The sequence below is a fragment of the Prionailurus viverrinus genome, chromosome D3 (genome assembly GCF_022837055.1).
Source record: "Prionailurus viverrinus isolate Anna chromosome D3, UM_Priviv_1.0, whole genome shotgun sequence".
Taxonomy (NCBI): domain Eukaryota; kingdom Metazoa; phylum Chordata; class Mammalia; order Carnivora; family Felidae; genus Prionailurus; species Prionailurus viverrinus.
This window is the reverse complement of record NC_062572.1, coordinates 59,342,447-59,366,668: the sequence shown is the minus strand read 5'-3', so window position 1 is coordinate 59,366,668 and position 24,222 is coordinate 59,342,447. Positions and strand designations below refer to the sequence as shown.

The window sequence follows — 24,222 nt, the reverse complement described above, 5'->3', positions numbered from 1 at the left end:
TGTTCTGAAAATATAATTAGCTCAGATATTAATCAACTTTTCTAATGCCTACATTCTCTATGTCTTATACTATTACGTGTTAACATGTGTCAGAACTATTCCTACTGGACATATTTCTCTCTAAATTTCAGATTTATCTCTCCCTTCATACCCATTTAGTGAGGCAGAAATCTACTAGGTTCATCAGGCTGCTTGACTTTGTAAATGGCATATTCATTTACACAGATAAGTTCTCAGGAAATAAGCTTTGTTCAAAGACTAAAAATTACAAAAATTTTTGTTTTAGTAATAAATTCTCTATTTACTATAAGAGCAAATCCTTCAAAAGCCTGGTCCAAATGCAAACATGTAAAATATCTTTTCTCTTTTTCACTAAGGGTCTGTGTTCATATAATGCCATAAATCAAGTTATTAGAACTTTTAAGACAAAAACCCTATAAATTTAGTAGAACACATTTTAAAACTCCAAAAATAAGAATTTATATAGTTCCTAACACAGAAACAGACTGCAAAATGATCTAAAATTATATGATTTCATGTATATGAAAGAGTCTGAATCATTCATGTATGATAGGTAAATGTATCTGTAGTTAAAATTATATTGTTTTAAGTTATAACCTTGTTTTATGTTTCTAAGTTTCATAGGGTTTTATGTACTGTAAAATTGTCCATATTAACCTTTGACAGGTTTATGCTAGTAAAGGAGATTTGGCACCTGAGCAATCTACTTGGAATAAAAACCATGGGTGTCGCTGTTTTTAAATCCTATCTTCCCAAGTTAGTCAGTCAAAGACAAAAATCACGACTTCACTCATATGAGGACTTTAAGAGACAAAACAGATGAACATAAGGGAAGGGAAACAAAAATAATATAAAACCAGGGAGGGGGACAAAACAGAAGAGACTCATAAATATGGAGAACAAACTGAGGGTTACTGGAGGGGCTGTGGGAGGGGGGAGGGGCTAAATGGGTAAGGGGCACTAAGGAATCTACTCCTGAAATCATTATTGCACCAAATGCTAACTAATTTGGATGTAAATTATAAAAAATAAAAAATAAAAAAATTTTAAAAACAAAGAGTATTAGTAAATAACATAAAACCTCAGGATATATGAAGGTCAAAACTTTCAAGGTCTTAAATTATCTCAACTTTTCATACTGAATTACCATGTATATGATGTTTCTTGTAATTCTTCCATCATTTTGTATTAAAACAAAACAAAACAAAACAATCATGTCTTCCTTTCTCCCTTCTTTGACAACTACAAATACCACCTTATCTTTTGGTGATTCAAAAAATCTTAAACCAATTATATTAACTAAACCATTTTGATTTTTGATAATGGTCTAACATTTGCTCCAATCTTCATTCGCAATAATAATAAATGCTCAAGTCAAATCCTTTTTATAGATCCAACTATGACATCCGTCTAAGTCTTGGACTTATTTACATGCCTTTTCCTTTCCTTTTTAGGTTATCAGACAGATCAGAGGTCAGCAAAATTTTTTTTTAAGTTTATTTATTTATTTTGAGAGAAAGAGAGTGAGCAGGGGAGGGGCAGAGAAAGAGGGAGAGAAAGAGAATTCCTAGCAGTCTCTGCACTGACCCTGGGCTCAAACTCAGCAACCACAAGATCATGACCTGGGCTGAAGTCAAGAGTCAGACACTCAACCGATTGAGCTACCCAGGTGCCCCAGCAAGCTTTTCTGTAGAGAACCAGAAATAAATATTTTAGGCTATGTGGGCCACAGGGTCTTCGTTGCACCCACCCAGCTTGCAGCTGGAGCCATAAGAGCAGCCATACATAATACATAAATGAATGGGCGGGGCTGGATTTAGCTGGCACCTACTGGATTTGGCCCATGGCAGTAGTTAACTGACCCCTGAGCTAGGTCATGGGAAAAATAGGACAAATTGTGCTACTACAATCACCTGAGGTATCTTACTACTTAGGCTGACGAAAAAAACCACTCATAGCCATGCTGAGTTTAGACGTAAGCACTAAATCCATTAATCTTGATCCAGAGAGTGCTAAAATATAATAGTCCACCAAAATTAGATTTTACTTTTCAGAAAGCCACACATTTGGTTAAGCATATTACCAGATAAATGTGGCCCTAACTGAGGTCAGGCTTTCAAACCTTCTCACCTTGATTCCCTTTCTCACCTTATTTCCCCAACTCACCCCAATTCCACTGGACACAATACTGATTTTGTTGTTGTTGTTGTTCCAGGAAGGCCAAGGCATCATCACCTCCCCCCTACTATATATAAAGTGGTTTCTGTTTCCCTTATTCTGTTACCAGATAGAGTTGAAGGCTGACTTCATGCCCAATTCCGCTTCTCCCTTGCTGCCTTTCACTCTATAAACTGGACAGGTTAAATGCTTACTTTCTCAGCCCTTCTCGCAGCTTAGCATGGCCATATAATAAAGTTCAGGACAATAAATATCTCATGAAAGACTGCCGGCGGTGGGGGCGGGAGGAGGGGAGGGGAGGGGGCACCAGGGGCAGTACCCTGAGAAAGATTTTACATTTTTTTAAAAAAGGAGCTGGAGTCACAACTGCCAGAATTCCTTCCTCCTCACTTTCTCCCTGCCTTAGAGCAACTCTGATATCTGGAATTAGAGCAAACATTCTACAAGCTGACATTCTGTAACAATTAGAAGAAGCTAAGAGAACTGTAGAGATCCAGTGCTGAGAATTTTAAGCCACTGAAACAATGCCAGAAGCCACTTATCTCCAGAGTGGTTACATGGGAAAAAATAGACCCTGTAAAGTGAATTTTTGTTACAAATGAAAATATTTCTAATCTACCTTTTCTTGGAAGTCCTGAGTCACTACTCCGTGCAAGAAGTGAAGGACCCAAAGTGGCTGAGCACAGTTTGTTATAAATTCTGACCATATGGCACTAACTTTAACCAGGGAGAGAAAAGTAGCAGGAGGAAAATCACAAAAGAGGGTCGAGCCTGAGTTGACAGCCTAGGTACAATAAAGTCAATGAAGGCAAAGAAAAGAGAAAAGCCAAGATGATTATGCAAATGCTAAAGAAACAGAAAATAAATAACTGGAAAAAGTATACCACTAGATTGTGGGGAAATAAACTTAAAAATGCTCTACTCAGCAAATCAAATCTGAAAATTCTGATTAATTTCTAATGATGTATTCCCACTGTTAGAAGAACAGAAGTTAAGAACTCAGCTTTTACAGTTACATTTTTATGCTTTTCCCCCAGTGAATTAATTTATCTTCACACTTCTATTTCCCTGGTATTCACAAGGGTATAGTTACTGTCCATATATGATTATTTTCGACACTTGAAGAGTCTTTGAAATAATTATTAATGATCAAGTTACTGATGATATTGACAGGAAGGACACTGGTCCCTTCAAGTAGTCATATACTAGGTTAGCTGGCTGATCCATCAGCCTAGTTTTAGGGACAGTCACTTCTCTTATATATCAACGCCACTGCAAAAACACCTAAAGATAAGTAATTCCACCCAGTCGAAAGAAACTTCAGAAATATGCTTATTTTAACTCACATATTCCCTAAAGTACAATTCTTAAGTTGAAAGTTATTTTAGCATCTTACAAATAATGCAGTATTTATATTACACACACACACACACACACACACACACACACACACACACACACACACACCTCTCTCTAGTTCTAGACCCGATAGTCTTCTCCTCCATGAGAATTTTGGTGATGTTATGCTGTAGTGTAAACACCTATCAATTATAACACCTACAAATTACAATGGATTTTTTTATCATTATTTATTATTTTTATGATTTCAGAGTAGAATTCCTTAGGGCTGCCAAAGCTTTAGCTGGAAAGAATACCAAACACAAAGAGGTTTCAGGCTCAATTGCAGTAGTGGAACAGAATTTAGGAAAGTTCCAACACTACATTTTAAAGCCCAAACATCTTATTGTCTTTTTTAGTTGACAAATCTGTGCTCCTCAGTGTAACAGCAGCAGCAGAACAGCTGGGTGGCCGTATCAAGCACAAAGGAAGCAACAGCACATGCTGTTAAGTGTCATTTTGATTGCCTAAAAATGGCAGCCCATGCAGATTTATTCCCTGTTATAAATTAGAACAATTATTTCTCTGGAGTTTTACGTTTTCTTCATGAAAGAGTCAAACTCTCTGCACATTAAAAAAGAGGACTTTCAAAAAGGATATCTTCCCTTTCTTTGATGATCAGTTCATTCTGTTCCTCCAACTGCCTGATCTTCTTCTCAAATGATTCCTGCTCAGCTCGGAGTCGTTCTTCTGTCACTTCCTTTTCTTCACTTACTCTGAAAGAAATACCAAAATGGAAAGAAAATGCCTGTGAGGATGAGATAAAATATGTGCATATAGCTGTCATTTACCAAAACTAGATTTCTTCCAGAAGTGTGCTGATTTCTTCAGGGATACTCTTCAGGGATACTCTTCAGTATCTTCAGGGATACTCTTTGCTTTTTCTTTTTTGTTTTTTTAAATTAACCTTTCATGAGGCAATCGTGCATACCTTTGTAATAAAATATGAACATGATTTTTATATCAAAAATGTTCCCAGTCATCAGAAGTATCTTAAATGTGGAAAGTCCTAAATAGAAAATAGGCTCCCAGTTGCAACCAGGACAGAAAAATATTCAATTTTTAAAACACTGTTTCATTTCTTATCAAAACAGGCACAATCACTTTATTTTGATTTGGATCTTTTTAATATTTTTATATAAATCCTGTCAATGAAATAAACAATCTATATATCTCTTAAACACTTCATTAAATATACATAGGCAATTTTACTCTTTTCCTTGGAACTGATACCTTGCATTCCTCAGTAGCATATAAATAACTAGACTGGAATAAAAAGAGGGTATTAACTTAAAAAAAAGGTTTACATTACAATTATTCTTAGTACAAAAAGAATTAAAAAGTGTTAAAAAAAAAACTGACCAAAAAAAATCTGTATCCTTAATGTTTAACTGAAAAGTATTCCAACTCAATCCTACCAGAAAGAGGTGATGGTTTCTGACAAGAGCAGAGGGAGGAAATCATTTAAAAACCCCAATTAATCAGCAACAACATTAAAACTTATCTTAGTTTTTTTTTTTAATGTTTGTTTATTTTTGAGAGAGAGAGACAGAGAGAGACAGAGCAGGAGTGGGGTAGGGGCAGAGGGAAAGAGAGAGACACAGAATCTGAAGTGGGCTCCAGGCTTTGAGCTGTCAGCACAGAGCTCGAGCACAGGGCTCGAACCCACAAACCTTGAGATCATGACCTGAGCAGAAGTTGGATGCTTAACCGACTGAGCCACCCAGGAACTGCCCCCACCCCCTTTTAAAAAAAATTTTTTTAAATGTTTATTTATTTTTGAGAGAGACACACACAGCAGGTGTGGGGAGGGGCAGTGAAAACTTATCTTAAAACGACAGCCCTAATTTTCATGTTACTCTGTGCACAGAGATGTTAGCCCTGAGTTCTGCTACTGGTGCTTATTCCTCCAAAACATTTATCCTACAAGATCATACAGCAATATGTGTAAGTGAGATCCACAGGGATTCCTTTGAGCTCCTAAATTTACTTCCTTCTAGACCCCCGCTCTACTTGAAATCAATGAGATAACAGAATGAAAATTAGAATTTTGAATGTTTGAGTTGATTGCATCTCATCTTTGAATAATTTGTGTGAAAGTGCACGACACACAATAGTGTACAAAAAAATAGGTTTATTTCTTCTTCCTCATCATGACATTAAAATCATTTTCCCAACTCCTATTATTCATGCTCAGCATACTATTGGGCCCATGAATGGGATTCAGGCCCTTCCTTCTATGAGGGTAATCTCTAAAACTGATTACAAGTATAAGGAATCCAGACAACTAAACAAATATACACAAGATGACGATTTATCCTCTGGTCTCAGGTTAACTTGCCTCCATTGTTGCCATCCCTTTCCAGGGCCTTCCCCTTTGTTGTCATCACTGTCAAGCACACTTGCACTATCTTTCACAGTAATCCTGCCACCTCTCAGTTTTTCTAGAATTGTCAAACATTTGAACCATTAACTATTTCTACCACCCAAATTTTCAATCTGTCAACCAGCTTCTGAAACATTTTTGTCAAAAAACGGTTCCAAATCAGGTAAACTCCCAAGGTATAAAGTAGAAAATCATGTATACATGGAGACATTGGAAAACTGTGCTTATTTCTCTGAACATCATTATTCTTCCTCATAAAGAAAAAAAGCTAGACTAGATCAGGCATTTTTTAAAATTCTCTTGAGCTAAAGTTCTATTATTTCCTTCGCTATACTCTAAATATCCTGATACTGTATATGTGTCCTTCATAAACATGGAGAGCATTTGTAAAGGAATAAGAAAGAAGTTCTCAAACATTTGGTCAAGGTACAAGGAATACAATACTATAATCTAGGCAAAAGTTATAGCCATAGGATGAGAGAAAGTAGATTAAGAGAAATATTAAAAAGTATAAACATGCAAAATTTGGCATAAGGATAGTGCAAAACATAAGAACTGATGAAACTGTAGGATTATGCATAAGATAAAGATGAGGGGCACCTGGCTGGCTCAGTTGGAAGAGCATGCAACTCTTGATCTCAGGATCATGAGTTTGAGCCCCACACTGGGTGTAGAGATTAAAAAATAAATAAACTTAAGAAAAAAAAGATGGATTAAATGATGCTATATATTGTAAGGAGAGAACAAAAACTGTCAAGGTGAGAAAATATGTAGCAAAATCTCTCCCTATTTAGATTGGTAAAATCTTAAACAAGACTAAAGAGGAAAATTCATAAGTAGATAAGCAAATATTTATTTTTTTACTTATTAAAAATTTACTCAAAGCCTACTATAGAAAAAAAAAATAATCAAAGTAACTTTAGCCAGTTACAGGGTACCCAAAAGAAACCTAACAATGGTTCTCTATCATTTCAAGACTATTCATAAAAGTCATACAAATATAAAGAACAGCCCAAAGATTTGTCTTTTCAGCAAGTAATGTACCAGAGTCATAAAAACAGTTAAAAAAAAAAAAAAAAAGGTAGAATGCCAAATTAACCTTAACATTAAACTAAACAAAGACATTATCTCTAGAGCCTGCCAGGTCAGAACATATAGGTATTTACCAACATTTACTTACTTCCTTTGTCAGATCTGAAGGAGATCCATGAAAAGTCTAAGGATCAGTAAGGGCAGAAATGCTTATACATATGTCTCATAATGCCAGAGTCCACAATAAGCTTTCCCCAAAACTTAAGGTACTCTATGCAGAAAAATCACTCTTCGAAATTTAGGAGTATGTTTGATAAAATGTGTTGCTATACTACTTAAACAGGGCTTTTTCACTTTAATCTTTTCTGTTTGCTGCTATGATAAGACTACTCTTTAGCAATTATTATGCTCTGGAAGACTATACACTTAAGCTGTGTTAAGCACAAAGGACAACACTTCTTCTCTAGGCCTATCTAAAGATATGTACGGCTTCTTTGTGGTCTATTAGCCTAGTTAATACGAGCACATATATTAATACAACCTTTAAATGCAGAGGAATTACCAATAAAACAGCCTCCAGATTTGATACCCACTCTGAAATCTGTCTTCTTGTTTAATTTATGTTCAATAATATTTCCCTTGAGGAATACATACAAGAAAATATCTGGTATCATGATCTACATTTTTCATCAAAGCATTCACAGACCACAAAGTAACATAAAAAGACCTAATCCTTTATCTCATGTGGAGTATAGCAATAAGTTAATTAAGAAAATGTGTATCTAAACATAGGGAAGGGAAATATTTGACTAATAGGATTAAAAAGTTACAACTGGACAAGAGAATAGTCCCAGTGTGGTTTGTTAATTAACAAGGAGGACAACAGTCTGTTCATGAAGAAATCACCATTTTTGGCATTTATTTAACACCTCAGAGTATTCCTTAAAAACTTCCACAAAATAGGGGCACCTGGGTGGCTCAGTTGGTTAAGAGTCCAACTTCAGCTCAGGTCGTGATCTCACTATTCCTGAGTTCCAGCCCCACATCAGGCTGTGCTGACAGCCAGAGCCTGGAGCCTGTTTTGGCTTCTATGTCTCCCTCTCTCTCCCTCTCTCTCTGCCCCTCCCCTGTTCACACTCTATCTCTATCTCTCACAAATAAATAAACATTAAAAAAATTTTTTTAAACCTCCACAAAATGTACTCTTATCTATCAATAGAAAATAATTTATATCCTTAGATAATGAAGGATATTCATTATCCTTCATATTCTTCACGGTTGAACTGAAAATTGAGCCAAAAGTACTTAATTTCTTCAAAGTCTTACATTTCAGCTTAAACATCGCTGCATATTTTGTATTTTCCCATATAAAACAATATTTTCTGTTTTAATATAAAAAGTTTTCCCACACTCATCTATTCTTCATTTTCTAAAAGCTGATTTTTTAGTAAAAGATTTATTTTATGGTTTTGCATAACCTTGATGTTCTTCCGTATTCTCCAGGAATGGGTACTTTTACACTAATGTGAAAGACAAGGTCAAGGCAGCAAAGCTTCTATTTTAAAGAGAATTACAGCTCATTCAATGGCCAATCAGATAAATTTCTTGCCCTGTTTAATGTCTTGTGTTTGGAAGCTGGGGATGTGGGTTCTAATTTATAAATTCTGTATATCATCAACCTGGTAAGCTTTAGAGAAGGAAAGAACAGATTTCATAGGACATCTGGCAAACAGAAAGAGACATACTGTTTTCAAACTGAAGTAAACACAAAGTGGGGAAAAAAGCTATCATCATTAAAAATATTTCAGTGCAATTACCTTAAGGCCATCCTTACAAATTTTAACATTTGGCTGTTATTTTATTTTTTTATTTATTAAAGTAATTTTTAAATGTTTACTTTTGAGAGGGGTGGGTGAGGAGGGGTTGAGAGAGAGGAGGATAGAAGATCCGAAGCAGGCTCCGCACTGTCAGTGCAGAGCTTGATGTGGGGCTCAAACTCATGAACCATGAGATCATGGCCTGAGCGGAAAGTGGACACTTAACCGACTGAGCCACTCAGGTACGTTGGCTGTTATTTTAAATGTACCGTCTGAAGGAACACAGGTGCTTTAAGAAATCAGAGACATACCAAGCTATGTCAAAAGGGCTCTGAGAACAACAGAGTAATATCAAATGAACATAGATGCACAAATCCTCAACAAAATACTAGCAAACAGAATCCAGAAACATAACAAAAAGATTATACATCGTGGCCAAATGGGATTGATCCCAGGAACTAAAAGTTGGTTTAACACTCAAATATCAATTAATTTAATACACCATATCAATACATTAAACAAAACCCACATGATTATCTAAGTAGATGTGGAAAAGTGCTCGAAAAAATCCAACCATGATTCATGATTAAAAAAATAATAACTCAAAAAACAGAAAGACAAGGGAACTTCCTCAACCTAAAAATATACTATTTGGGGCACCTGGGTGGCGCAGTCGGTTAAGCGTCCGACTTCAGTCAGGTCACGATCTCGCGGTCCGGGAGTTCGAGCCCCGCGTCAGGCTCTGGGCTGATGGCTCGGAGCCTGGAGCCTGTTTCCGATTCTGTGTGTCCCTCTCTCTCTGCTCCTCCCCCGTTCATGCTCTGTCTCTCTCTGTCCCCAAAAAAAGTAAATAAATGTTGAAAAAAAAAAATTAAAAATATACTATTTATGAAAAGCCCACATCTAATATACCATATCTAATTGGAAAAGACTGAATGCTTTCTCTCTATGATCATGAATAAGACAAAGATGTCTGGTCTCGCCACTTCAGTTCATGTTGTACTAGAGATTATAGCTAGGGAAATTAATTAGGAAAAAAGAAATAAAAAGCATCTAGATCCTAAAAGTAGTAAAACCATCTCTATTGCACATGACATGCTTCTAGATATAGAAAATCTAAGAAGTCCACTAAAACACTACAAAAATTAATGAAGGAGTTCAGCAGGGTTACAGGATACATGATCAATGTACAAAAATCAAATATATGTTTATATACTAGAAGTAAGTAACTCCCAAAAGAAATCAAGGAAATAATTCCGACTACATTTGCGTCAAGAAAAATCAAGTATAAAGGAATAAATTCAGCAGGATTTTTCAACACTTGTTCACTGAAAACTAAAAAACATTATTAAAATAAAGACCTAAATAAATGGAAAGGCATTCCATGTTCATGACTGGAAGACAATATTGTTAGGATTACCCTTCAGATTCAACTCAATCTTTTTCAAAATCTCGGCTGGCTTACTTGCAAAAATTGACAAGCTGACCCAACTACAGAAGTCATCTGGAAATGAAAGGGACCCAGAATATCTAAAATATTCCTGAAAAAGGAGAAAAACATGGAGAACCCATGTACTAAGTTTTAAAACTTAGTACAAAACTATAGTAATCATGACAGTGTAGTACTTGCATGAAGATGGACGTAGAGAACAATGGAATATAAATAAATATTCACCTTCAATATGGTACCTTGATTTTTCAACCAGGATACCAACAAAATCGAAGAGAAAGAACAGTCTTTTCAACAAATGGCACTGGTACAACTTCCTATCCACACGCAAAAGAATAAAATTGGGCCCTTACCTCATGCCACATAAAAAAATTAACACTTCCTGAATCAAAGACTAAAATGTAAGAGCTAAAACTATAAACTCCTGGAAGAAAAAAAATGTATACATCTTTGTGATCTTGGATTAGGCAATGGCTTCTAAGATATGTAGGACATCAAAAAACAATCTACAAAAGAAAAACAGACTTCATCAAAATTAAAAACTTTTGTGTTTCAAATGACCCCATCAAAAAAGTGAAAAACAATGCACAGAATGGATAAAAATTTTCAAAATAATATATCTGATAAGGGACTTGAATACAGTATATAAAAAACTCCAAAAACTCAACACTAAAAAGACAAACCAATTTATTTTGAAAAAAACTTTTAATGTTTATTTATTTTTCAGAGAGAGACAGAGCATGAGTGGGGGAGGAGGAGAGAGAGAGACGGAGACACAGAATCCAAAGCAGGTTCCAGGCTCTGAGCTGTCAGCACAGAGCCTGACACAGGGCTCGAACCCACGAACCATGATATCATGACCTGAGCTGAAGTCGGATGCTTAACTGACTGAGCCACCCAGGCACCCCAAAAGACAACCCGATTTAAAGCATCTGAATAGACACTGCTTCAAAGAAGAAACACAAATAGCCAAAAAGGACATGAAAAGTTATTCAACATCATTAGCCGTTAGGTAAATGCAAATCAAAACAATTAGACAGCACTTCAAAACCACTACGAAAACATAATTGAAAAGACAGATAATAACAAATGTTGACAAAGCTGTGGAGAAACTGGAACCCTCATAGATTGCAGGTAGGAATGTAAAATGATGCAGCCACTTTGGAAAGTAGTCTGGCAGCTCCTCAAAAAGTTAAACATAGAGTTACCATATGACTCAGCAATTCCGCTCCTAATACATCCAAGAGAAATGAAAATACATGTTCACATAAAACTTTTATACAAATGTTTATAGCTATTATTCATAAGAGCCAGAAAATAGAAACAACCCAAATGTCTACATCAAGTGATAAATGGGTCAGCTAAATAATAAAAATGCATATTGTTTTTAAAACGCTAAGAATAAAACACATTTTCCAAGGAACAAAGCATAAAAGATAGTATAATTATATAATGCCTAAAATGGTGGGATATATGATCATTTATATTCATGTTTAAATGTGCACCTCAAAAAAGTTAGCATTCTAATAGTCATTTGTTACTTTTTTTTTAATGTTTATTCATTTATTTTGAGAGAACACTCGCACACACACACACACACACACACACATGCGCGCGCGTGCACATACACACGTGAGCTAGGGAGGGGCAGAGAGAAGGAGAGAATCCCAAGCAGGCCCTGCACTGTCAGCGCAGAGCCCAAATGGGGGCCTATCTCACAAACCATGAGACCATGACCTGAGCTGAAATCAAGAGACAGCTTAACCAACAGCTACCCAGGCCCACCACTCACTAGTCACTTCTTTTTAGTTCAAGTATATACTCATTTCATGAAGTAGCTCTAATCTTAATACTAAAATCTGGCAAAGACATAGAAAACAAAAATTAGGGTCCAATCTATCTAATAAATATAGCTGAAAAAAAACCCAAAACAATTATTAGCAAAGCAAATCCAAAGATCCAGAAAGATAATACATCCAAGTAGAGTTTATCCCAGGAAAGCAAGACTTCTGTAAGAGTTGAAAATTGATGTAATTCACCATGTTAAGAGAATAAAGGAGAAATCTTAAATGCTCATCTATAAATGCAGGGAAGCACTTGTCAAAATTCAACCTATTCACAATAAAAATCTCTACAATCTAGGGACTGACGGAATTTCTTCAATCTAATAAAGAGCATCTATAAAAACCTATAGTTATTATAGCTATAAGGATGGAAAAAAGAACGCTATCCCTAACCTTGTACTTAAAACATGAATGTCAGCTATTACTCCTTCTATTTAATACTGACTGGAGCTCTTAGCCAGTCCAATAAGGTAAGAAAAGAAAGTAAAATGCAAAGAAAGAAAGAAGTAAATTTTTATGTGCAGATAATATGTATGTATGTATGTATGTATGTACGTATGTATGTATGTGTGTATGTAGAAAATATTAAGGAATCTATGGAAAATATATTAGCACAAGTAAATTTAGGAAAATCACAATGTTATTATGGTAGCTAGCCTGTAAAATGGGTCCCAGTGATCCCATCTCCTGGTATTCATATCCTTGTTTAATCCCTTCCCCTTGAATGGACCTAGTGACTCTCAAAACTGACTGGATGTCACTTCTGAGATTAGATTACAAAAGATAGGGACTTCTGTCTTGATTACTCTTGCTCACTCTGGTAGAAGCCAGTTGCCTAGTCGTAAACTACCACATGGAGAAGACTTTGAAACAAGGAATGGAGGGAGGCCTTCGGCCAACAGCCAGTAAGGAACTGAAAAAAGCAGTGTCAGAAAGATATTACTGGAAATTGAAGAAAGGGGAAGCATTGCATATGGTAGTGTACCGACATTTTTAGTAATGTGGAAAGTAGGAAATGGGCCTAATGAAGTGGGCCACAAAAATATCCAAGGAGATTTCCAAGTGTTGAAGGTGCTGCCTAGTTTCTTCCTGGTGCTTGTGGTGAATTGGGAGGAGAAAAGATAAATTCAAGGCAAGACAATATTAAACCAAAATGAATCAGGATTTCTCAACCTTTCCAAATAGCAAACATGATAAAAGTAAGACACGTATTCAAAATAAATTTCAAATCCAAGACACTACCTGGAAAAACAAGCTGTAGAGATAAAGTCAGGGGTGTAACTTGTTAAGACCTTAGAAAGATCAAAATTGATGCAACAGAGTCATACAAAAGGCACTGTGAAAAGATTAAGACTGGGCCTCGCCAATCCTCTCAAACAATAGGGCCTCTATTTAAAAAAAAAAAAAAAGAAAGAAAGAAAGAAAAAAGATCTCTAGTATTTTAAATGGCTAATATTTTGTGATAATGTTAGGCAGCCATAGATAATACAGATTTTAACATATTAATCAGTTATTTTAAATTCCTCATCAGATCATTCCAACTGCATCTGCTTCTGTTGCTTTGCCTCTTTTCACATTTTCCCTGGTCTTTTCAAATGCTCATAATTTTATTGACATCTGGATATCTTGGAGAGGTCAGTAAAGACTGAGGCAAATAATTTCTATACTTGAAAATGGGCAGACCTTCCCTTTGGTTAGGTTTTCAGTGCAGGAATTGTTTATTTAATCAGAAGTTAGGCAGTTTTGATGTTTACTGTTGCAGTGGCTACCCTCCAAGCAGCAGAGGCTTCAAATTCCCCTAGGTATAACTTCTTTTCACGTGGACCAGATGTTTTTCTCAGTGTCTGCTGTACCCTTGGCTCTGTGTCTTCCATCCAAGGGGGTTTGTGTTTTGTGAGTTTCTTTCTCATCACTATTCAACTGTTACTTTTACTAGACACTGGTTAGCCTGTTGGTGGGGATCTGGGTTGGGGTGGAGTTCTCCGTTATTCTAATTAGAGCTGTGCTAATCGGAATGTTAGCCGGTTTAAAAGTGTTCCTCTCTCTCCTCTATATTGTAGTTTTGAAACTGCAATTCTGAGATGTAACCCTGTAATCCCCTGAGGTTATTTTCCCCCACCCCCAGTTCAGTGGTTTCTACCAGTGCCCTAAGGACTACAGTTTATGGTACTCCCCCTTTCTGACCTTATGGGTTTTGCTACATAGGAGAGATACAAAAGCAGGACCTAGGACACATTTGTGTCCTTTCCATAGCAACCGTTGTTCCCCTCTCCCAGGCCTACACCAAGAGAAATGCTTTATCAGGGCTCTCATCAAGTAGGGCTTATGGAGAAAACGTCTGCAAGACAGTTCAAGCTCCATCTATATTTGATGCTCCAGAGGGCTCCCTACTCTCTCCTGCCCACATTTGCTCTCCATCAATTTGTTACCTATTGCAGCTGAAATGTCCTTACCCACTGCCAGCTGTGCCTGTCCCAGATAAGCTAGTGCTCACACTTCATCTTTCCCTGTACGCACATGTCTCTCTTGAGATTTCAGGTTATGGTTGCTTTGCAAATTGAGCTCTTTGATTGTTTCAAGAAATGTCCTGAGTTTGTTTCACATTGGTTTCATCTTTCTTGCTTTCTTTCCTTGCCTCTTCTTTTTTTCCTTTTATAATATAAGGTTAGGAGCAACATCCTCTACAGTCACTTAGACCTACCTACATAATCATTTATATGTACTTACATATTTATTTCATTTGCTTTTATTAAAATAATTCAACAGGAGGCAATTAGACTGAGGTGGCTTTAATGCCTTACAGGCCTAAGTAAGCAAACCAAAACTTACACCTATAATGCCTCAAGGTTAAGAAATCAAAACCTAAGAACAATCCATCTGGAACAGCCACCTAGCCATTCCCAAATAAGGCAATGGCTTATCTTAACGCCTGGCAAATACTTTCCCTGACTGCTTCCACCTGTTCTCTGTAAAAGTCTCTCCCCTAGCTCCTATTGGTGGAGGGTTCCTAATACTTCTGGTTCTAGGCTGCCTGATTTGAATTGATTTTTGCTAAAACTGAGTCTTAAAAATGTAGTATGCCTCAGTTTATTTTTTAATGCTCTTATTTTACTAACATGCCCTCCCAATTTTCAAAGATGGAAAAACTTTAACAACATAAAAGACCACAGTATTAAATGATAACCCACAGAACTACTGTAATATTTATTAATGTTAAAAGATAAACTGATGCATATAACATTATGCCATGCATAAGGGGAAAGAATGCTATAGAAAAATTAACCTCTTTTAGGAAGCAGTATCTGGCCAGAAGAACCATTAAAAAGACTGTCGAGTGTATGCTAGTCACTTAAAAAAACATTCTTTGAATTGTAGAGTTCAGAATAGACAATGTGAAAATGAATTTTGGCATACCAACTGTTCTGCAGGGTCACGATACATTGAAGTTCAAAGGCTGCCTTTCTACCTAAAGTGAAAAGTTCCTTATCTCGTCTTGAAACATTATACCATCCAACATAAATACTATTTATGCAGAAAAAAAAAAAATTCACAGAGGCTTCAAACAGGAAAGCATAAAAGCCCCTGAAAAATTAAAGTCTAATTTTCTTATTATACTGCAATGTACATTTAATTACGACCAAAAAATTATGATTAGTTTCAAAAAATAAAAGACCAGAATAAATATAAAATAATAACGATCTACTCATTTTACAATGGGAAACTAATGGCGCTACACTTTCTATTTTTCTTCTAAGAAATGGCAAGTAGAAATAGCAAACTGTCCTCTGGGAAAAATCAAAGTATCTGAGCTTAAAAAAGAACCCTGTCCTCAAATGAGTTAGTGCACAAGTATGCACTGGGGAACCATGCATTATTCGACACTGTAGGCATAGGACATGAAATAGAGGGGGGTTTTTTAGGCTTCTTAGAACATGGCTCATATACATCAAAAACTGCAATTGTAGCCAAGATTATTTTTAAACTTTTTTTTCCTTTAAAGACTATGGGACAGTGTAGTTTCTGCATTAGTCTATGGTACCCCTCCCCATCTTAAAAAGTTTCAATAAAAAAATGCATATCCATATATAAAGAACTGTCACCATCTTTCAGCAGAAACTACAATATTTTGCAAAGCCATTCATTTTTCAAGTCCCCATAAAATGACACTCCTTTTCCCATCTATGCAAACAATTCATTAATTCTACTGTAAAAGACTTTCTGAGGTCACTTAATTCAGCAATCTTGAACCAAAAAAATTCTCTCTTATCCTAATACCTCCTAGAAAGATCAATCAATATTCCACTTATCCTTCTGCAAATGTAAATCAATGCCGGACACCTCAGGGAAACCCCTTCATTTACTTGAAACCCATATATCAAGTCATGTCTTACACTCTCCTCCACAAACTAAATAATTCATAACACTCCTAATTTATCTCTGTGGTATCTATTTTCCGATAGCTTGTAAATTTGGATTTGTATTTTTATTCTATTCTTTTATCAGTGTACTTAACACAAGTGAAAAAGTTCCCTGTGCATATACAGATTATTAAGGACACATCTAAAGATTATTAAAAACTTACACCATTTTTTTCTCTTTTTTAATCTACTTCTTTCCTTGCCAAATAGCACAATATTGCTTGCTCATGTTCAGGTTAAATTTAACTATGAACCATGTATTTTTCTTTATGTACTGGGCCTAACCAGTGAGTCTGTCTCTAAAATGAATTTCTAATTTATTTTTATCCTTAGACATATAATAACCTGTACTTGTCACTACTGTCTTTTATCCTGTTTGAATGAATCCATTTTCCAACCTATTATGCCAACTCTGAATTTTATTTATATCTTCTATTAACATTTATTCTTGTTTAAAAATATCAATAAATCTAATAGGCATCTTTTTGATTCTTTCACCCATAGCACCAACAAAGATATTGACTATAAAGGACCTCACAGCTAGATTTTTAATGGATCCCTCCAAGATATAGATAAGCCAGTCTTGGAATTTAAACACATAGGATTTTCCACTAACATTTTTAAAGTTGAGGCCATGTGTTTATTAAAAAAAAAAAAAAAAAAAAAAAGCCTATGCTTTTTAAAGGGTGCTTTTCACCTCAAAGGCACCATTTTAAAGAAGCTACAGTATCGTTTTACCTTTATATTGTATGTCACCTTGTAATTGAAAAACATGCTATTTGTTTTGTATATTGTGCTGAGAGCTAGTGAACGTGATTTTGAAAATATGCTGTTAATGATCAGTTTGAGGTGCTAAAACACTCTCAGTGACTTCTCCCCTAAGTTAACGTTAATAGATCTGCGTAATATCTGAAATTCTTTAAATATGCTATACTTAAATAGATCATAGGACTACATAAGGTTTTCCAAATCTTATGACACTTTCTGCATTTGGTTTGACCTTTATCACAACTGAAGCAATCTTCATTCTTTATACCTAATTTTTACTGGAAAACCTTGAATGAAAACAACTTTTAAAACTTCAGCCTCCTAATAATCCCCTATTAATACTCTTTAAATCATTTTCTATTTATTCAAAAGTCTCTTAGTTAAAAAAGCCATGTACCAGAGAAGGTACATAGGACAGAAAAGAAACAGATGTCATACCTTATATGACATGATTTGGAAAGCAAAGTATACAACAAATTTAAAACAGTGTGTTTATTTATGAACAAGGAAATATATCTAACTATCCTTTACTCAAAGAGAAAACTTTTTTCTCTTCTCAAATGAAAGTTGAGCTTTAATTTTCCCTTTTTCTTCTTCATTTTCCACTTTCCTTCTTCTTCCTGAACAATTAATTGATGTGGGGCAGAGTCAGAATCAGAGTGAGATCCGGAGGACACAAGGACACACTGTGCACAAGGAGAACACACTGTGCACAAGGTCTGCCCAGTAGGATGTCAGTGGCCAAGCAGATTGAGAAGGGCGTCAACACATGACAGGTAGTCCAGCATGGGTGTTATAGCCTCAGTGAAATGAGAAGAGCATCTATGTGGAAGAGCTGACAGGCATGGGTATAAGCATTTGAAGTGGGTATCCTTGTAAGATGGTAGGAAGGACCCCCATGGAGATTCAGAGCCCAAGTGTGGTGAGGAAGGGTCTATGCAGGGCTTGAGAGTAGGTGTTAGTATAGAATAGCCCACAAAGAGTGAAGAGAACACACAAAAACGGTGAACTTTTAGTAGATTATCAGGGTCCAAGGAAGATGAGGAAGACATACACTTATAGTATCGGAGCTCAGGCAGAACGAGAAGGGTTATCCTCAAGAAGGGGCAAGCTGGTAGAATGTCAGAGCCTGAGGGTGGGTGAGGAGGGTATCTACACAAGGGAGAAGACCAACATGGAGGTCAGAGCCAGAGAAGCGTTAGAAGAACATAACTGCAAAGGAGGAGCCTGGTGTGGGTGTCAAGGCCTAAGCAGATGAAACAGGATATCCAAATAGTGGGGACAGCCCAACATGAAGACTCAGAACCAGAATGGAGTGAGGAGGGCATTAAGGCAGAGTTTGGCCCAGACTGGTGTGCTAAAATATAAGCAGGGAGAAGAAGGCATCCATGAGAGGGGGACTGGTGAACTAGAATGGGGAGTAAGAGCTCAAGCAGGATAAAGAAGGCTTCTGTGCAGAATGAGTAGCAGCAGAGGGGGAGGATTAGTTACATGGAGGTAATTAAACAACAACAAAAAATTAAACATATTAAATATGAAATCAGATTGCCCAATGTCAGCTAGGAAAGTTATAATAACATTTTCTCAAGCACTCACAAACATTTATGAATATCAACCATACCTTGGGTCATGAAATAATTTTTTTTTCTAATTTAAAATTCTGGCCAGAATAGGACCAAACTAGAAATCAATAATAGAAAGATAAGAGGAAAATCTCCACTTGGAACACTTGGAAATTATAAAATCCTGTTCTAAATAAAGCCATGGGTCAAAAAGGAAGTCTCAAAGGTAATTTTTAAAATATATACATACTGAATGCAAATGAAAACAAAATCTATGTAGAATGCATATTCTGTAATGAGAGGGAAGATTATAGAACTACATGCTGACAGTAAAAGAGGAATGGTCTCTATATTCCTATGTTTATAGTTTAAGAACCTAGAAAAAGAACAAAATAGATCCAAAGCAACAAGAGAGAAGGAAATAAGAGCAAAAATCAATAAAATTGAAAACACGAAAAATAGATAAACTCAATGGAACATAATGCTGATTATCTAGACAAATATCAATAAAACTGATAAAGCTGGCCTGACCGACTAAAAGAGAAGGTACAAATCAGCACTATCACAAGTGAAGCACTATGCAGTCATTAAAAGGATAATAGAATAGAATACTACAAACAACTTTATGTTCATAAATTTGGCAACTCCAAAGAAACGGAACAATTCTGGAAAACTACAAGCCCCTAAAACTCAACTAAGATGAAACAGACAACCTAAATAATCTTGTAACCATTAAAGAAATTAAATTTGTAATTAAAAAACTCTTTAAAACTACACCTCCAAGCCTGGAAAGTTTCAATGGAGAATTCAATCAAATATTTAAAGAATAATTAACACCAATTTTATAGTTTCTTCTGGAAAACAGAAAGGGAGAGAATACTTAACTCATTTTATAAGGATAGTGTTACCATGATACTAAAGCCAGACTATGCCAGTAAAAAAAAAAGAAAGAAAGAAAGAAAGAAAGAAAGAGAAAAAGAGAAAGGAAAGAAAGCTACAGCCCAATGCGTCTCATGAACCTTGATGTAAAAGTTCCAAACAAAATAATAGAAAAACAAACTAGAACTGGATAAAAACAAGGATAATAAGTAAGATTTATTACAGGTATGCAAAACAGGTTCACATTCAAATATCAATTAATAAGATCCACCCTATCAACAGCTAACTCTTCAAGAAAATTCATAGGAAATTAAATGTTTGACAAAAATCTAGCATGCAATCATAACAAAAATTCTTATAAAATGAGGAATAGAGGGGAATTTCCTCAAATTTATAAAGAATACCTACAAAAATTCTACACTTAACATTATACTTAATGACAGACTGAACGCTTTCCACCTAAAATCAGGAAGGATGTCTGCTCTTATCACTCCTATATACATAGCACTGCAATGTCCAACATAAGTGGTCATCAATGGTCATTAGAGGAATACAAATTAAAACCACAATGAGATAACATTAAATACCTCTAAGAATGACTAAAATAAAAATAATTATAACAAATGCTGGCAAGAATGCTGACGACTTAGATGTCCCTTGCATTGCTGGTGGGAAAGTACGATGGTAAACCACTTTTGAAGACAGTTTCTTACAAAACTAAATATGCATTTATTACACAAAATCCCAAAGAAATGAAAATGTTATACTCACACAAAAATCTAATTCATAGCAACTTCATTTGTAACAGTCAAAAACTAGAAAGAAGGGGCTCCTGGCTGGCTCAGTGGGTGGACCATGAGACTCCTGATCTCAGGGTTGTAAATTTGAGTCCCAGGTGGGGTGTAGAGATTATTTACAAAAAATTAAAATCTTCAAAAAACAACAAAAACAAAAAAACCCAGAAACTGGAAAGAAACCAAATATCCTTCAACAGGCAAATGGTTAAACTGTGGTACATCCCCCATGGAATATATTTAGCAATAAAAGGAACAAACTATTGATACATGCAAGAATGTGGATGGATCTAAAAGGAATTACGCTTAAGTGCGGGGGGTGGGGGGGGAAGCTAATCTCAAAAGGTAGCATACTGTATGATCCCATTTTTATAGGGATTTTATATAGAATTTTATAGGGATTTTATATAGAATTTTATATAGAATTTGAACACATTCTTGAAATGACAGCATTCTTGAAATGACAACATTATAGAGATGGAGAGTAAATTAGTGGTTGCTAAGGATTAGGGAACAGTGGTGGGAAGACAAATTAGCTATGTCTATAAAAAGACAACATGAGTGGTTTTTGTAAACAAACCATTTTGTATCCTTACTCTGGTGATGGTACACAAGCCTACATGTGATAAAATTACATAAAACTAACTACACACACAAGTGAGCACATGTGAAACCTATACAAGATTGATGGATCCTGTCAATGTCAATTTCTTGGTTGTAATATTGTGCTATGGTTAATCAAAATACTACCATTGGTGAAAACTGGAGAGGGGACATGGGCTTTCAGTCTGTATTATTTCTTACTACTACAGGTGAATCCACAATTACCTCCAAAAAACTCTTTGTTTCTTTTAGAAAATGCATCACCTTGCTATTCTATTTTTGTTTCTGTGAGTCCTGGACTAGAATAAAATAAATGTCCATGAATCTGATACTGATAAAAATAAACAACAAAATAAATACTGAAGTAAGTAAATAAATAAATATAGGAGAAGTGACAGCTCATCCTTAAAGAAGAATTATTCCAAGTAATAAATGAAAAACAAATAGGTTAAACATGAAGTAATCATTAGAACATCACAGCAATGATTGTTGCAGTGAAGTCCCTTTGATGGGTGCTTATAATAGTGGGTAAAAGTTTCAGGAAAAAACAAAAAACAAAAAAACCCAAAAAACAGTGGATTTCAATAGTCCCCATGGACTTCCTCCAATTTATTCATTAATTACAGAAAACAATGCAACTTTTCAGAGAAACCTAGTACACTCTACATCAACAACATTACCATAGTTAAAAGCACCAGCACCAACACATCAACATCATATACCCACACCATAATAAATCATAATGCAATCTATTATGAGAAAACATGAAAAAAAAAAACCCTGAAATCCTACAAAATATCTGAGGTCATGGGAAGCAAAGAAAAACTAAAGTATTGCCACAAATGGGAGGAGAATAAGGAAACATGAAAACTGAATATAAAATGTGATGCTGGAACAGGAAGAAAAAATTAGTAGGCAAGCTTAAGAAATCTGAATAAACTACAGTTAATTAATACTATTGTACCAAAGTTAATTTGTGATCATAGCAATATAGTTATTCAAGATATTAAATTTATTTTTTTATAATTTATTTATTTTTTTCCAGAGAGAGAGCAAGTGCAAGCAGGGGAGAGAGGCAGAGTAAGAGAGAGAGATAATCTTAAGCAGGCTCCACACTGAGCATGGAGCCTGATGTGGGGCTCAATCCCACGACTTCAGGATCAAGACCTAAGTGAAAATCAAGAGTCAGATGCTCAACTGACTCAGCCACCCAGGTTAACTTTAAAGCTATCTAGATGAAATGTATTAGAACCCATCATAGATTTTTTTGAAGAGCTTTACTGAATATAAGTTACATATAACAAGGTAACCCACTTCAATGGCTTTTCATATATTCACAGAGTTTCTACAACTATCACCATAATCTAATTTTAAAACATTTTCAACTTTGCCATAAGAAACCTTGCATTCATTAGCAGTCACCACCCATTTCTCATTCCTCCAATACTGTACTATTTAGGCAAGTTTTCTGTAGGCCTAAAATTATTTCAAAATAATACAAAAGAATAATGATCATATTACATTGAATTAAAATGTATATAAATTAAATATATAAAAACATATATAAACATGTACAAAATTATGACACATTACAAATGGCACATAATCAAGAGAGGAAAATGATATTAAAGTTCTTAAGTTCTAAAGTTCTTGAACTGTTTAGAATAGCTAAAAATACCAATTAATATTAGATTGTGATTAGTCAAGAATGCATATTACAAATCCCCAGAATGACCACAGGTTCATTTAAACAGGAAAATGCAAACTATAACAGTACAACTAATAACCACAGCATCAAATATATAAGGAAAAAATTGACAAAACTAAGTAGTGAAATGCATAAGTTCCCAATCACAGTGTGACCTCATTTTACCTTAACAACCACTTTTAAAGGCCCCACCTTCAAATACAGTCACGCTCTGAGAACTGCGGGTTCTCATTTCAATATTCATTTCAATATGAATTTGGGTGGGGGGAGGGGGTGTGTCACAATTTAGCCCAAAAGAAGCATACAATGCATAAAGATGTAATTGCTAAAAGTAACAACTTAAATATTGGGTAACACAGTTGTATAGAGATGGAATTTTTATGTATCACTTAAGCTAAGTTAGATGAATTCAAATTAAATTGTTACAAATTTAGGGTGTTAACTGTAATCCCCAAGGTAACCATTAAGAAAATAATTAAACATTTTACAAAAAAAAGAAACAAAAGACCCAGTCAAAATGGTGCGCGCGCGCACACACACACACACACACACACACACACACACAAGATCAAACAAAACAAAAAAAGCACCAATGGAGTAACAAGGAAACCAAAAACAGGAAGCATTTTTCACATACGTATTACATAGAAAACATATATGTACATAATGGCAAAATGGTACTTCATTATAAGAAATTACTTCAAATGTACATGGATTATGCTCACCAATGAAAGCAATTGGGAAGACGGATTTAAAAACAATTATTTTTAATATTTATTTTTGAGACAGAATGAGTGTGAGCAGGAGAGGGACAGAGAGAGAGGGAGACAGAATCCGAAACAGGTTCCACACCGTCAGTGCAAAGCCTGACGTTGGGTTTGAACACATGAACCATGAAATCATGACCTGAGCCGAAGCTGGATGCTCAACTGACTGAGCCACCCAGGTACCCCTAGAATATGGATTTTCAAAATCTAACAGGAGCACCTGGGGGGCTCAGTTGGTTAGGTGACCAAGTCTTGATTTCAGCTCAGGTCATGATCTCATGGTTTGTGAGCTCAAGCCCCACACTGGACCGCATGCTGACAGTGCATAGCCTGCTTGGGATTCTCTCTCCCCCTCTCTCTGCCCCTACCCTGCTTTCACTCTCTCTCTCAAAATAAATAAATAAACTTACACACACACACACACACACACACACACACACACACACACACACAATGTAACTATAAGTTGCCTCTAAGAGACTCATTTTAAATTAAAAGACATAAAAGATTGAAAGCTAAAATATGGAAAAAGATATTCCATGCAAGTATCTTTCATGAGAGCTGAGTTGGCTATACTAATATCAAACAAAATAAGAG

The 24,222-nt window shown here is 35.5% G+C and overlaps 1 protein-coding gene across 10 annotated transcripts in view; it reads right to left on the bottom strand.

Annotated features, from left to right (window-relative positions):
• Positions 1 to 24,222, bottom strand: part of KIAA1328 (KIAA1328 ortholog) — a 362,834-nt gene that overhangs the window by 306,235 nt on the left and 32,377 nt on the right. For all 10 annotated transcript variants that reach the window (XM_047827396.1, XM_047827398.1, XM_047827400.1 and 7 more), the window contains one exon: positions 4,198 to 4,313. In XM_047827396.1, coding sequence (XP_047683352.1) covers positions 4,198 to 4,313 — 116 coding nt within the window. The remainder of the gene's footprint in view (positions 1 to 4,197; positions 4,314 to 24,222) is intronic.